Genomic DNA, 16,981 nt, shown 5'->3' with positions numbered 1-16,981 from the left:
CCCTGAGGGCCCCTGGAGGCCAACTATGCTTTTGATATTTAATGGGACTTAAAATATTAACTTCCTTTGTAAATGTCTAGAACAGAATTAATTAGAATAGCCTAGAAATATTAAGAGATTCATAACTAAATGGTAATTCTTATTAGGATAGTATTATGATATATTATCTGAAAATTCTGTAGTCGCATTTTGTAATTAACTTTGAGGAATTTGTGAAGTGAGGTATAGAATAATTGAAGCACTAATCTTCAATAGTAATAATCTTGCTATTTAGATCTAAACTGTATTTTTTGTCTTCAGTGGGATTTTCTGTCTGTGGTGTGATAATTCTTGAAGAGCTAAGATTTTGTAGTAACCATGCTATCTTCATATAAATCATGAATGTAGGTATTATCTGTAGATTATTAAGTATCAAATCTGTATGGATACCTTTTTTTTCCCAAATATTAAGCTTCTCAATAAAAATAAATCTTTAAAGATTAGTAGTAAAAAATAACTTTTTTCATTATATATTTTAAAAGAAGTTAATGGAAATGGTATCTTATGGGGGAAATTTTTGGAAACATTGGGCTTTAATATAGAGTCTTGCTTCTAAACACACACACGATGTACAATATTTTTTCCTTCCAATTTTATACTTTGGGTTTGTTGGCATCATAAATTTTATATTATATGAAGCTCATGAATTTTGAAAAAGGTGAAGAAAGTATGAAGGTCTTTACGTACAGTGCCAAAAATAAGGTTTGTAAATTACTCTATAGTTTATGGTTTTTGTAAATAATATTGTGTAAAATCTACAATAATCTTTATTTATCAGATATGACTCATGCCAATAATTTAGATGTGCTGGACATACAACTTTCTTTTTTTCTCACATTGAAAAAAAATTCAAGCCCACATTTCACTAGTGTGGCAGAGACTTTACTTTTCTTTCCCCCTCAATTTCACAGGCTCTACATCATGCTGAAAAAAGTTGAAATATTCTGGTCCCTGGGACATCCACCCACTTACATGTCTACTGAGATGCCCATTGTCTTATGTGTCCACATGGGTCTCAAATGATACTGCCTTCGCCCCAGTCCTCCTGGCTCCTTCAGGATTACTGCCATTTTCTTCATGCCACTGATGGGCAAAGTTTGCACTTGGCTATCTCTGGCCCATAGTGCCTAGATGTGTGGTATGTTTATCACCCTCTAGGATCTTCCTACCTCCCTGGACTCTGCCTCAGGTCTGTCTAATCCTAATCCTTTAGGTTTTTCAGAGTTCTGCCCAACAAGCACATGTAAAGTCTCTCCCTCTATTACTATTTCTTTTCATCCCTTTCCTTCCTAGCCAGGCTAAGTTAATGTTTTTAATGTCTGGAGTTGGAGATCCCCACTATATTTCTTGATAGTTTTCCACAAAGACACAATCCCCCCAATCTCTCTCCTTTTTTTTTTTTTCTTTTTGCTTAGTAGCTATTGAAAAAATAATCATCATGGTAGGTTTAGGATTTTGCAAAATAACTGATGTTTTTACTATTCTCTACCCTGTTTCATCTTCATCTATGCAATGAATACCAAAACTTGTTTGAATAGGCTGGGATAGGTAAAGGGATATATACAAGAAGAAAAAAATATATGTATATTTCAAAATTATTTTCATAAATAATTGTGTAAAATGATATTTGTGTTTATTGCTAAAACAATTTGAGAGCATACTTTTAAATTTTATAGTAGGTGGATATAAAAGTGATAAGTAAAATAAATTATTCCCTTTTAATGAAGTGTTTTTAAAAAACATATGGTGAATAACTCCAACCCCATTAATCATTGATTACCACATGAAATTCAGTTCTCACAGGAAATCTAAGATATATACTTTATTAGTTTATTAATTTATAAAGTGAATTGGTGCCCTAGAAGCCTCCAGTGGTGACCAGTGGGTTTGTTTCTTTCTTCAGTGTCACAAAAGAATTTTTATGACAATTGCAGAATTATGAGTATGTGTTGGGTTTTAAATGATATCAAGAATTATTTATTTTGTTAGATGTGATAATGGAATTGTAGTTTTATTAAAAGAAAATCCTTATTGGTAGTGATAGATTGTGAATTTAATGGAGAAACAGTTTGACGTTTAGAATTTGTTTTAATAATACTCCAACAAAATAATAATAATGATGATAATGATGAGAGTGATGATAGGAATTAAACAATGAAATGTTAGTGGTTGTTGAGGTTGGATAATGGCTGTAGGGAGCTTTATTATACTGTTGTCTCTAATTTTTGAAAAGTTTTAAAATTCCTCAAATACAGAGTTTATTTTAAGTATACAGTGAGAGAGTGATATAAAGGTCAGAGTCAATATGTGAAATATACATGTTCTTCCTTTTTCTATTAATTGTTTTGATCCAAAGATATAGTGTATTTTACAAAACTATAGCCAGATGGTTTTGTATATAGCAAGCATATTTTATACATCGAAGTACATTTCAAATGGTGAAATAGCAATTAGACAGAGATTTTCAGTAATTACATTTGTATTTAGAAAACCAGAATGTAAATTGGTATATGCCTCCATTAAAGTCCTTTTGAGTAATATAAAGTCTTTGAAAAGTTCTCCTTAGAATATAGCAATAAAATCATTAGGCAGTAACTTCAGCCCTGCTCTGTTTGTATGACACCCAGGGGGAATTTAAGGACAGGGCATGACAAGCGTCCTACGGCAACCAAATAGATGGTATCTCTGTGTTATAGGCACATCTGAGTCCTAAAGCATACTTGGTCAACTATGCCACAAATAACACACTCACATGCAGAATTTCTTGCACAGAATTTTGTCACCTTTTCTGCATATAGAAATTTATACTATTCTCAAATAGTAGAGTAAATACTATTTCCTTAAGAAGTTAACTCATTAATGTTATCATACACTCCAAGTATAATTCGATAAAATCACTGCTTCTAAGAAAATAGTTAAGGGGATTTTCAGTTGAAGGTTGCTATTTAAACAACTGTAACTAGACTGATGAAACAATCTCACTAATTTAAAAGCAAACAAAAACAATTATGTGATCAGATCAGGAAGAGCTTATTACTACTAATTCAGAATAAAGGCTTAATCTTGTCCCATTGAGAATCATGAATAGAGTCATTTTCATATCTGGCATTTCTTTTAAATGTCACTTTAAAGGATTTTCTGCTGTTTAATCATGTGCAAAATTGCAGATTGTATTTACTTTATTAAAGCCCTATCTGTTCATATGCTCCTGATTCTACCTGGACTGTATGTGAATCAGTTGGTGAACTTTTCACTAAGGATAATTTTGATACTTGAGGATATTTATGGGATGGGTAATATTTATTCGGTCTACTTATGAGTCAGGAATGCCTGTAAATGTTTTAATATATTGCTTATGATCCCACACCAATAATACAAGTTAGATAGTATTATAAGTCAACTGAATAACTTCAGAAACTTAAAGTTATTTGTCTAAAGCTACTTAGCAAGTAGCTGAAGCAGAATGTGAACTTTAGGAGTGCCTGACTCAACAGCTTATGCTCTTACTATTCAGAGAAACTACCTTCAGTATACACACTTATTTTATGGCAGTGTCATCACTGACATTGAGCTTTAAATTCTAGGACGCTAATATTATATATATATGTGTGTGTGTGTGTGTGTACACACACATATGTATATATATATTTAAATTTTTATATTTTAATTTGTATTAAACATATATTTTTAATGTTTATATTTTAATGTAAATATATATATTTTTTATTTTTTTCTGGCTGCCTCAAGCCTCATGTACTCACTAGACCCTGTAAAAATGTTCCTTCTCAGGCTGTTGGAGAAAACTTTCCCTGCTTCTGGGTGGACTTTAGGGATCTGGTTGATGTGAAGTTGGACTCACCTTTCTGCTCTCATGTTGGAGTTCTTGTCAACACTAATCTTATTTTTAAGAGAAAATTTGAGAAATTGAATCTTAAGAAGATAAGTTTATTGAATGGTCTGATAGTTAGAGAACAACTTGTGAAAGATCTCCTCTGGTAGTTTTTCGTTTGTAGGGTTGTTTGTTTTTTTGACATTGGGCTAATGACAATTTAGTGCTTCATAAAACCCTGCAGATCATACAGTATAAAATATTTTCATAAAAGAGTCATGAAAAGGGAAGGCTTTGCCTATAGTTACACAGCTTGTGAGTGAACTCATATATGCCAACTCTTGTTTACTGTTTTTTTTGATGGAAAAGTTTTTCCTTTTCAAGACCCTTATACTCTCTCCTCAGAGCAAACCTGTATGATTATTTGATTAACAACCGTCTCTCCCTTTAATCAGTAAGGACAATTTGCTTACCTTTATATTCTCTTTGCATAACAGAACCTGGCCTAGAGTAGGCCAGCCATGTGTATTTGTTGACTGAATGAATAAATCAATATTTCAGAAACATAATCAGACAAATTAAAAGTGTTTATCAAGATAAAAATGAATAAACAAACAAAAACTAGAGAGAATTACACCATGTTAACTGTGGTTATCTTTAGCTTGGAGCATTGATTTCTTCTTTTTAATTGTCTATATTTTTCACAATTTTCATAATGTATTCAAAATTATATTTTCATTTGGTGATGAGGTGACATAAATGGAAGGCACCTGATATAGAGCTGAGAAAAAATTCATTCTTAATGCATACATGTTTGTTGTATCTATTAAAAATTTACATTAGAATATTCTTCCCATCAGTTTATATGCTAAGAAATATTGAGAATTTAAAATATTTGGGCACGAGACACAGACTGTCATTTTGGGGAGAAAAGAAAAACTAGTAAAGTAAAAAAAGACTTTAAAAAACTCAGAAAAAAATATAATTAAATCCAAATTCCAATCCTAAGAATTTGTGCTGCTACTAACCTGCAGGGGGAAAAAAAATCACTAACAATAATATACTTTGAGAATTAAATTAAGCATGAATTTGACTTTTTTGGTATAGCATTATATTAAATAGTTTTATGAACTGTATTTATATGTTTTTGTAAGTAGCCTGGGTTGAGCTAATTATACAAACTCAAAGAAAATTGTTCAGAAGTTTTATATTGTTACCTGTTGTGTTCATTTCCCCATGGTATTTTTCTAATCCATTCATGGTGATCCTGGCGTAGGGGGCCCTAAGTTAATGAATGTAGAGATCCTTAGGGAATGTTATAAATAAAAGGTAATCAGTCCTACTGTGATTTGAGTTTAAGGGGGAGGAGGTTGCCAAAAACTCAGGAACTTAAAAAATAATTTTATTGCCCTTTTAATCCTATGACACTTTAAAAATTTGCTTTATTAAATATATTTTTCTAAACCTAACCTCAAAACTTATCTATTGTTATCTATTTTCACCTCAATATCAGAGAGGGCAGAAAGTTTTCTAGAGTAGAATCATCGAGATTATAAACCAAATATATATCTACTCATCTCCATATCTATCTATCTATCATCTGTGTTCTTTTGCTGATTACAACACTTAGTGCCTTATAACAACACACATTCATAATGTCATAGTATCTTTACGTCAAGAGTCTGAGCATAGCTTGGCTGAGTTCTTTGTTTAGGGTCTCAAAAGCCTACAGCCAAGGGATCAGGGAGGTTACATTCTTATCTGCATGCAAACCATGGAAGAATTTACTAAGACTTTTCAGACTGTGAACAAAATTTATTTCCTTGCATTTGTAGGACTAAGAACTCCAGCATCTTTCTGGTTTTTAACTGGAGACTGCTTTCAGCTCCTAGAGGCCACCTGCAGCTGCTTTCCAACATGCCTACTTACTTCTTTAAAGCCCATCAGGGAGACAGAGTCTCTATAGTGAGTTTGTAGCAGCATTAAGTCTTACAGACTTAATCACAGGAGTGATATTCCACCACCATTTCCATATTCTATTGGTTAGAAGCAAGTCTCAGGTCCTGCCCACGCTCAAGCAAATGGTATACACATAGTTGTGAACACCCGGAGGTAGGGGCTATGAGGGGCCACCCTAGAGTAGTTCTACCATAATCTATATAAGACTTAGTTATCCTGATATATCTTAGTATTTAAAGTTTTTGCTTCAGATCCTTTATTCACTTGGCTTTTCCATGATTTACTTATTTATTTATTAATTTGTTCGTTCTGTAAATACTCATGTAGAGGCTACTGTGTACCAGGTACTAAGACAGGTTCTAGAATAGACATTAAAACTGAGACGTAGAAAACCTTACAAAAACTCACTGTTACTATAAACTAGGAGAGCAAAAGTTCTTACTCTGAGTTCCTTAGTTGGCAAAGCCTACGAGAAGGTTTTTGGGAAATGTGTGAAGTTCCTGAAATTGTTTTGCATTTTTTTTCTATGATGGTATGATATGAGCATTTTATAGACTGTTAAGAAAACAAAAAACAAAACAAAACAAAAAAAGAATTAGAAGAAAAAGGAAAATAAGCACTGATTTCGTTAGAAGATACTGGATGCTAATACGTTAGTGAACTATAATATGCTAATGGTTAAGTGTATAAAAAAGTGGGTTTTAGTATACAATAAGTCTTGAATAAGTAATCAGTAAAGATTCTTTTGATAAAGTGATGCTTTAAAGAAGTGGCATTGAATGAATAGAAATTGTCTAAGTAAATAAAATGTTTGTGCATATGCATGTGTGCACGTGTGCAAGCACTCTTGCCAGTGTAGGCTTCTGGTGCTATTAAAGGTCATGGACAGTTGGGCAAGCAGTGAATAGTTCAATAACTTTGAAGCACATGAAAATATGATTAGGTCTGCTTCTTGGGCTGAGATTCCTAACCTCCAAAATGGGACTATTAATAATCTATACAAATATTATTATAAAAATTACAGTTATTTGATACAGATATTAACCTAGCACAGAACCTGAAACATAGTAGATACTCAGTGAATGGTTGATATTAAATTGTTTGAGTGTGTGACAATAAATGAAACTGGATTCAGAAATATGTTGGGACCAGATTTTCAATGATGGTAAGGATAGGATATAGCAGAGAAGGGAAAAGAAAGATTTGAGGGTCTTTTCAAGATTTTAGTTTGTGAGACATTGGAAAATTATGAAATGAAATAAATGAGGGAATATAAGAGAAAAACTCAGGTTAGGAATTAACAATTTTTCCTTTAATGTTGAAGTTTGAACTGCTGGACAATATTATCTAGGAAGTGGGAATATGATTCTGGGTTGGAAACTGGAAACTAATGAAACAACGTGAATGAAATTCTTTGAGCAAATATCATAATTATGAGGAGAGACAAGGAACCCAAGAAAGAAATCATAACAAACCTTAACATTTAAGGCAGGCAAAGGTGAAGGTGGAGTAGAGTGAAGATATTTGAAAACTCTGGGGAGATTTAAGTCCTGTATATAGTTAATGACTTTTTTTGAGAGCAGTGTGGAATTGTTATTAAGAACAAAGACTATGGAATCAAAATAATCTATGACCTAACACACTGAAGGTTGGGGCCAGTGGGCCACTGGCATATAACATGCTCAGTTTACAGGTATCATTATATTTTAATACTAGTATTATCACTAGATAGTGAAAAAGTATAGAACAAGCAAAATATGTATCTGATTATTTAGCAATATAGGCTCCAGTCAGGTTTTAAAAATTACCATAGTGAATTTTAATATGTAAAATTGTTGGGGCGCCTGGGTGGCTCAGTCGGTTAAGCATCCAACTTCGGCTCAGGTCATAATCTCGCGGTCAGTGAGTTTGAACCCCAGGTCGGGCTCTGTGCTGACAGCTCAGAGCCTGGAGCCTGCTTCAGATTCTGTGTCTCCTTCCTCTCTCTCTTCCCCTCCCCCATTCATGCCCTGTCTGTTTCTCTCTCTCTCAAAAATAAATAAACATTAAAAAAAATAAAATGAAATGAAAAATTGTTATACATTTGAAGAAATTAAATTCCAAAAAAATGTTAGCTTCAAATTCTAAAAAACTTTATGCTTTAAATTCTTTTCATGTGACTTTTTTTTCATATTTATCGTATCTGATGAGCATCACTATTTTATTTTTGCTAAATAAAGACTGATAAAAATTATGTACTAAAGCATATTTATGTTTTAGTATTTGCATTGTTTTACTTTAAAATACTTATGTTCACTTTAATATTTTTAAAGTATTTGTTATTAATTATACACAATATATTTTCTGTTTATTATCATTTTATTTTTTTTTAAAAAGATACAATTAGATGACTTTGTAAAATATTACTTAATGTAGTTAAAAGATGGCTGTAAAGCAGGCAGGGACACAAGCTTTCCTGCTGGAAAGTTTTAGATCTCATCAATTTAAAGTATGACTTAATTCCCAAAAATAATTAGCTTTGAGTACTCATTTATTATAAATACTTAAAACATTTTAGGAAATACTCTCTTGCATTTAAGCTTATTAAACGGGTCACAAAGTGTTTAGTATTATAGTAGAAAAATCTATAGTAACAATATGCCTCCTAGTGTAAAGTAAGGGTAATGTCAACTTTCATTGGTGTGCTGGAGGAATTGAATTTCCTTAGCTATATGCTGTCACGTGATGCATTCTTCTAAGGATCCATAAAGAGAAATGACGTTACTTAACCCTGAGCGTGTGGTATGCCCTAGTGGTGAAAAACTGTTTCTATGTCTCTGTTTATATTTTGAGATTGGTAAAAGTGATAGGTAAATCAGTAGTGATATCTAAAAAGAGCTTACTGATTTCAGTAACTCTTAGAAGCATAAAACTAAGCTGTTCTTTTTTTTAAACCTCAAAATGAAGCCATCTCACAGAAAAGCGTGGAAATAATTACTAATTACAAAGGACATATACTCATAAAATCAAACTAATGTCTCTTATCTTTTTTTAATCTTTATTTATTTATTTTGAAAGGGGGGGGTAGGAGAGAAAGAGAGTGTGAGTGTGAGTAGGAGAGGGTCAGAGAGAGGGAGAGAGAGAATCCCAAGCAGGTTCCACGCCGTCAGCACAGAGCCCACTGCGGGGATGGATCTCACCAATCGTGAGATCATGACCTGAGCTGAAATAGAGTTGGACACTAAATCGTGGGAGCCACCACGTACCCCATGTTATTTTATCTTAATATATAAAAGTAAATAAATAAAATAAAATGTCTATAGAGTTTTAAAACAATTTGAAAGTTTTGAAGAAATACAGCTGTTTGTGTAAAATGTCCCAAATTTACCTTAATGCTATTTGACATACATTTCCGCCAGGAGATATATTCAGATTTATGTGACTAACAAATATATGACTACCCAAATTTTAATGACCCTAAAGTAAGTTTGCCAGATAAAGCACAGGATGACCAGTTAAATTTAAATTTCATATAAATAGTGAATTTCATATAAACAATTCTAGAGGGAGATCTATGTATATCCCAAATATAGCAATATTGCAATATACCTTGTAATATTTAAGAGTTACTTAGACTAAAATACATTTATTGTTTACCTGAAATTTAAATTTATTTATTTTTTCTAAATCTGGTAGCTTTACCCTAATGATATACTGAATGAATTAAATCATATAATTCAAATATTATGAGGAAATCTATCCTGGGCATATATTTAATTGTAAATAATATTCAGAGCAGTGATTTGTTGACATTATACTAGAATTTGTCATGCAACATTGCCTCATGTAAAAACATTATTTATATATCATTAATATATAATAATCATTTATATATCATTAATATATATATATAATATTATATAATACATATTATATATATATTAATTCCTGTGTACAGAAAATAATCATATTTCAACATTGGAAATTCAGTTTGTGCTTATATATAACACTGTAAATGTACTGTTCCAATGCTGAATGATGATATCTATGTTGGTCTTTTACTGTTGTTTCAAACAGAAATTCTGGTTAAAGTTTTTGATTCATGATTGTTTATTTATTTATTTATTTATTTATTTATTGCTTTGATGGTTCTTGCAATACATCATATTTTAGGATTCTTTATGTTTTCATTGACTTTTATGTCCTTTCTTTACTGTCAGGATCTAATCTATACTTTTTAGGATCTTACCACTTCCAAGAGAACCTTTGTCAACATGGGAGGAGGGTGAGGTGGAGAGAAAGGGAGAGAGAAAGGAAGAGACAGTGTTTAAATTTGTTCCTGAAATTTTAAGGCTTTGGTTACATTTCCTAGAAAATATATCCGTATAAAACACACAAAATACGTTTTAAAGACCTCAAACAAAAGACACTTATTAATTGCCATGGAGCTAGATAGACTGAGCACAAACCAGGCCTCTTCCATTTTCTGGCTGAGAGAGTTGGGGCCAGTTACTCTGTCCCAGTGACATTATCTGCCATGTGGGATGAGCACCAGACTATATATCTATAGACTTATTGTACAAATTGCAACGGGTCAACACCTGTGACTCACTTCGAATAGTTCTAGATTCATAGTAAGTTTTCAATTATGTTAGCTGTAAGTATAAGAATTAAAGTCAAACAATTATCTAAGCAAACTCTTTGGCTTCAACTCTGTCCTCACACTAATATACATGGAAAGAAACAGGGGACCCATCTTCCCTAAATTCCAATTTCTTGCTGACCAGTTAAGGAAAGATAGATATTGTTTTTTGTTTGTTTTTTTAGTGTATTTTGAATTATCAATATGTCTTAACTCTGCATTCCACTTTACTTTCATATATAGAAAATTTTGTTTGAAAAAATTGTGTGATTTAATACCCATTTGAAGAGAGAGAGAGTGTGTGTGTGCTTTTTGAATAATAACTTGGAGGGAATTTGGCAATTCTATAAGATCAACTCAAGCATCTACAAATAGTATTAACTGGTAAGCACTTAGTTATATAAGAGGAATATTAATGAAAATCTTAGGACATTCCAGAATCCTAATCTTCACTTGAATTTTGGACCTTTACAGATTTATTCCTAATTGGCCAGAAAACTCTTCATTTCTTTGCAATTAGTAATAACCTAACTCATTGTCACATCTGCAAACAGGCAATATACTGTACTTTGAGCAAATTTGCCATTTAATCTCTGCAAATAAACAGTGCAGTGAAAAATAACATAATGACAATTACAATTTAAATGCTCATTGGAAGGAAAGAATTAAACCTAATCTTCCTAAAGTGCAGGCACTGGTTTCATTGATTTTTTTTCATGTTTTTGTGTTTTGATATGAAAAAGTATTTTATCATTCCTCAGTATTCAAATAATAAACCCTTCACATTGGCATAAAATAAGAAAATTTAAACTGTTTTTTGTTTTGTTTTGTTTTTTAATTTTAGAGAGAGAGTGAATGGGCAAGAGGGCAAAGGGAAAGAGGGGGAGAGAGAGGAAGAGGGAGAGAAAGAGAATCTCAAGCAGGCTCCATGCTGAGTGTGGAGCCCAACTCCGGGCTTGATCCCAGAACCCTAGGATCGTACTTAAGCTGAAATCAAGAGTCAGACATTCAATTGACCGAGCCATCCAGGCACCCCTTAGGCTATGTTTTAAAATTTCCATGGGGGTACGTGGGTGACTCAGTTAAGTGTCTGACTCTTGATTTTGGCTCAGGTCATGATCTCTTGGCTTGTGAGATTGAGCCCTGCATTGGGCTCTGTGCTGACAGCATGGACCCTGCTTGGGATTCTCTCTCCCTCTCTCTCTACCCCTCTCCTGTTCTCTCTTTCTCTCAAAATAAATATATAAACATTTTAAAAATTAAAGTATTCCATGAAAGAAAAAAGAAATTGCTTTAGTTAAGGAAGGGTGTACATTATTTTGTATGTTTTTTGAAGATGCAGTCTTCAACTAAGCACAATATGACAATTGTGAAACTATATCTAGAGACCAAAAATAGATGCAGGGGCCCCACAAAACAGCACACTGAGTCTTAGCGAAGGTACCATCCTATCATAAGAAGAGTGGTGTCTCAGTGGAATATTTTCTCAAGACCTCTTTTTAATAGGGAAATATATTTTTTAAAAGACGTAAAAGAGTGTTCTTCATTTGGAAGACAATGTTGAGTTCTGATTGAAGCTCCTTGAGAAATAACTATAGGGGCATCTGGGTGGCTCAGTCGGTTAAGCCTCCGACTTGGCTCAGGTCATGATCTCACGGTTGGTGAGTTCAAGCCCCACGTCGGTCTCTGTGCTGACAGCTCAGAGCCTGGAGGCTGCTTCCAATTCTGTGTCTCCCTCTCTCTCTGCCCCTCCCCCGCTCACACTCTGTCGCTCTCTCTCACACAAATAAATAAAACACATTAAAAAAAATAATAGTAACTATAGAATATCTAACAGTAACTCTTTAGTAGTCCCTCCTAAGTCAAAACTATTGTGCAGTAGGTTATGTTTTAAAATAAGAAGTCCAGGTATTTTGAGCCAGAAACACCAATACTCCACATGCAGTAAAGTTTTGACATTAGCAACAAACAGCATAAGAGAGAAGGGAAATTGGTCTGTAGTCTATCAATTTTACATGATGCTAGCACAGTTGGAAGGCTTTTTAGTGCTTTGGTTTGTTTGTTGTTTAAAAAAGTATGGAATAGGCAGGTATTTTACTATCTGCAGGGACTTAGGAATATGTGCTCCAAAATAAGGAAAATTGAGGTTGACACTGGCCTTGCACTTTCTAGTGATGTTAAGTCTCAGTGTCTCTCTCTCAATGTGTCCTCCTTTCTCTATTTCTCAATCTTGTTCTCTTTCCTCTGTCTCTCTTCTTCTTTCAGTCTTGCTCACTCACTATCCCTTTAAGATAATAATATAACTATTGGAGTATTAGAAATAATATAAGCAAAATGTCCAAAATAAGGTCTGACAGATAATAAGAGCTCAAAAATGTCAGTATCATTCTTATTAAGTGAGAAATGCTTTTTCTCCTCACACCTAGTCCTATCAGTATGATGTCTCTAATGAAATTTGAGTTAATAAACTAAAACGATAATGTAAGTAAACAAATGAGGAGACACCTGTGGGGTATTTCCATGAATCATGTGCCAGAATTTGTTTATGAATACAAGGAGCTGTATTTTGACTGTTCAGACAACGTTTGTATCTACTTCATAGCTTTCAAAAAGAATTGTTTTTTTCAAATAATTTTAAAATGTTTTTTAAAATATAAAATCGGAGGAAAGGCAATATGCATAATTTTGATAGTTTAGGTGGTTACTGAATAGTTTTAAAATTCTCACATGGTCAACTTGTCAAAATAATCTGCCAAGTATATATGGAAAGTACAAATTTTCATAGTTTTTAAAGTTGAAGACCCACTCTGTCTTCTATTATGTTTATCTTCACATGATAAAAATTCATGTATTATAGATTTATGTTATACTGATAGATATTTGAATTAGTAATAGTAACCTGTAATGAGATAAAATTGCTGTTGGAAAGATAAGGACAAAATACAACATCTGCTTTTATTTTATATATATATATATATATATATATATATACATATATATACATACATATATGTATATATATGTATATATATGTGTGTATATATATTTATGTGTGTGTGTGTATGTTAACAAAAATGATATATTTGTAATAATTTATTACACTCAAAATGCTATTGATACGGAAATCAAATTTTTCTATTTCATTTGGAGTATGTTTCCATTTTTCTTTATATATGTGAATTGCTTATTTATTTGGGCCCCAAATGAATTGGGGGCAGATATTCCTGATTCATTGTTAGAAAGCCTGATACATGGCACTGACTTTCTCATTTTCAATTAATCGCATGAGTGCCTGAATGGAGTGTTTCCTTTCTCCATGGCTAAGCGTCCCCCTTCCTCTTTGACATTAGCTGCCATGTGATCACACACTTGCAACATTACTGACACCCAAAGACCTCAGTTAGTACACACCAAGTTGGCGATTTCCATGGAGTGAAAAGGCAGAGAAGTAAGGGAGACCATGAGAGGTCCATAAGTAAATTCCTTTGCTACAATTCAAGATTATATTCTGTAGAGATCATCCTCTTTCAGTTTTCCTTACTGTTATATTTTCCCTCCTCTCGCAATTCAAGATGCTAATTTTGACCTAAAACATTTTTAATCTATTTTCCCACTATTTTAGGAACTGTGACTTCCTTTCTTACCCTGTGGTGATGTGGAGGTCAAATGGAGCAGCACGCCTAAGGAGTCCCTTGGTTTGATTCTGAGCCTGACTGTAGCTTAGGGTATCTCCTGCTTGGAGGAGTTTGACAGAACTTTCTTCTATTAGCCTTTAGGGTGAGGTTCAAACTCTGTCTATTCCCTTCGCCTCTTTTCTAGCACTATTAGTTTGGGGAATTGGAGGTTTGAGTGAACAATGTGACTTGTCCTCTTATTGGAAGCAGCTGGAACAAAACGTTAACTATAATGCTGCCTCTTTGCACTAGTAAAGCAAAATGAAGGGACTTTTTAAATATTAAAATTGTTTTTTCCCTCCAATGTGTATTCAGAAGAAATGTGTGAGATCGTAAATATGTGGGACTTTGTAATTATTAAAAAAAATCGGTATGGTGTCCTTGAAATTTTAGACCTTAGCATGTTTTCTCCAGGCAATAAGAGCAGCTTATGGAAATTACACAATAAATTAAAAGTTTAATCTTAAACTTAATGATACTCTGTAAACTCTATAATCAATTATCATAGACATCTAATGGATAGTTTTACTGAAAAATTTTATTAGCTTTTATCTATCTGTTTATGTTTTGAAGGATAAATATACCACAAAATACACAGTGATGAAATTCCCTCTGATCCAGATTGTTCCCAAAGAAGCAAATTTCTTCTCCCTACACCTTATTCATTGCTTCATTCTTTCATTCAAACATTTTAACTATTTCAAAAAGCATTTCATGTATTACAAAAATTTCATTTTTTATTTATTCACACACTTGGCCAATTTTTACTGACTTCTAACTTATGTTGCAGGATATCTGAAGAAGCATTTAAAAAACATGCTATTGTTAATTTACTTTTGTCTACTTAGGCAATGCCCATTTTATTCACACTTTATATGAAAAAGAGGATTATGTATAAAATACGTAGTCACATAATAATAATTAAATAAATTATGGAATAGTCTCAAAAATGTTCAACTCCTTAACTGGAAGATTTCCTCAGTCATTTTAATTAAGACTTAGATGAATATCTATTGGAAAATTTTACAGCTACTTACAGTAGCCAACAATGTGCATAGTATTCCACTTAGCAGATGTTTAGATTTTGGACATACTTTCCTATAGCCAATCCAATCAAGTAAATTTTGAGGCCGATTCATTGGTACTATAAAAACACGTACAAACATGTATGTCACATATGTATTTATGTATAAGATGTTAATCTGGTGTCTTTATGTGACATACTTAATTAGAAATTAGGATTAACTTTGGTAGAATACATTGTTTTATGCCTGAGGAGGCTTTAGTTTGCTTTTATTTTTAAAAATTTTTTTTAATGTTTATATTTATTTTTGACAGAGAGAGAGACAGACAGACATGAGCAGGGGAGGGGCAGAGAGAGAGGGAGACACAGAATCCCAAGCAGGCTTCAGGCTCTGAGCTGTCTGTGGGCTCGAACCCACCAACTGTGAGATCACGTCCTGAGACAAAGTTGGACACTCAACTGACTGAGCCACCCAGGTGCCCCAAGTTTGCTTTTAATAGGAGTTCAGTTTGTAGGGAGCCCCCATAATTTTTCTACCTCATACAACTGTGATTACAGCCGAGTTTAATGAAAGAAAAGTGGAAGACACTACATAATTTGTTATACAGTTTGGACTTTAATAATAAGATCTATCATTTATTGAGCACTTACAATGTGCAAAGCACTGTGATACATTATGTTCCTGGCTGAAATCATTTCATCCTCATTACAACCTTATGAATTAAGTATTATTTTCCCATACAAGGAAAAAACCCCTGAAGTTTAAAATCACTAATAAATCGCTAATAAATTCCTCATGGCCTCAGTGCTAATGAGTGGAGATTAGTGGCTTGAATTCAGCTTTCAGCTACTAAAGTAAATGGCTCCTTAAGACACTCCTTAACTAAGGTTCTGTTGTTAATCTTCATATTTTTATATTTAGCAAATCATTTTTCAAGGGGGATATTTAGCATTTTACCAGACCCATTGAAAACCATTGAATTTTGGACTCCTGAATTTGAGTGAGATGAGTCATCTCAGATTAGCCATCAACTAAGCTTTGCTTTTCACATCACAAAAGGACAGCCAGGATCATAGTGTAACATGACTTCAATGTAAATATGTGGGTTATAAGAAACATTAATACCATAGCTCTGACCTCCTTTTAACTTTTATTTAAGCAGGGCGCCTGGGTGGCTCAGTTGGTTTAGTACCTGACTTCGGCTCAGGTTATGATCTCATGGTTTGTGGGTGTGAGCCCCACATCAGGTTCTCTGCTGACACCTCAGAGCCTGGAACCTGCTTCTGATTCTGTGTCTTCCTCTCTCTCTGCCCCTCCCCCACTCATGCTCTGTCTCTCTACCTTAAAAATAAAAAAAAAATTATAAAAATCGACTTTTATTTAAGCAGTGCTTAGATGATTATGATCCTAATTTGGAAGCTTCAGATAAAAGAGAAAGGCTGCTACTTATGCTATAACAGCCTACCTGAAGAAAAACAAAGTACCACCTGGTTAAATTGCCCATTTTAGCAAATAAAATACAGGACACCCAGTAAAATTTGAATTTCAGATGAATAATCATTTTTTTAATGCACCGTGATTAATCAGGGGCATACTTCTACTGAAGCAATACTTATGTTTATCTGAAATTCATATTTAACTGAGTATCTGATATTTTATCTGGCACACTTACACCTACTGGAAAATATCGATTATGCTTTACTATTAGTAATTTTATTGATAGTAGTTGCACACAGATCTGGATCACCATTACAATGAAAACAGAAAAAGACCAGTTAATTCATCCTCCTTCCCAGTGAAGCAAGCAGATTTTCCTCCAGAATATCTTCCAGTG

The 16,981-nt window shown here is 33.2% G+C and overlaps 1 protein-coding gene across 5 annotated transcripts in view; it reads left to right on the top strand.

Moving 5' to 3' along the window:
• Nucleotides 1–16,981, top strand: part of PCDH9 (protocadherin 9) — a 920,569-nt gene that overhangs the window by 607,840 nt on the left and 295,748 nt on the right. The window contains exons 5-6 of one of the 5 annotated variants that reach the window (XM_042927590.1): nt 301–383; nt 14,071–14,118. The exons of 3 other annotated variants lie outside the window; for them this stretch is intronic. In XM_042927590.1, coding sequence (XP_042783524.1) covers nt 301–374 — 74 coding nt within the window. In that variant the 3' untranslated portion in view covers nt 375–383; nt 14,071–14,118. Of the gene's footprint in view, nt 1–300; nt 384–14,070; nt 14,119–16,981 lie in introns of those variants that run through there. One more of the 5 variants, XM_042927585.1, reaches the window with a different exon arrangement.

This window comes from Panthera leo, chromosome A1 (assembly GCF_018350215.1).
Source record: "Panthera leo isolate Ple1 chromosome A1, P.leo_Ple1_pat1.1, whole genome shotgun sequence".
In the NCBI taxonomy this organism is placed as follows: domain Eukaryota; kingdom Metazoa; phylum Chordata; class Mammalia; order Carnivora; family Felidae; genus Panthera; species Panthera leo.
This window is presented reverse-complemented; position numbering and strand designations above follow the sequence as displayed.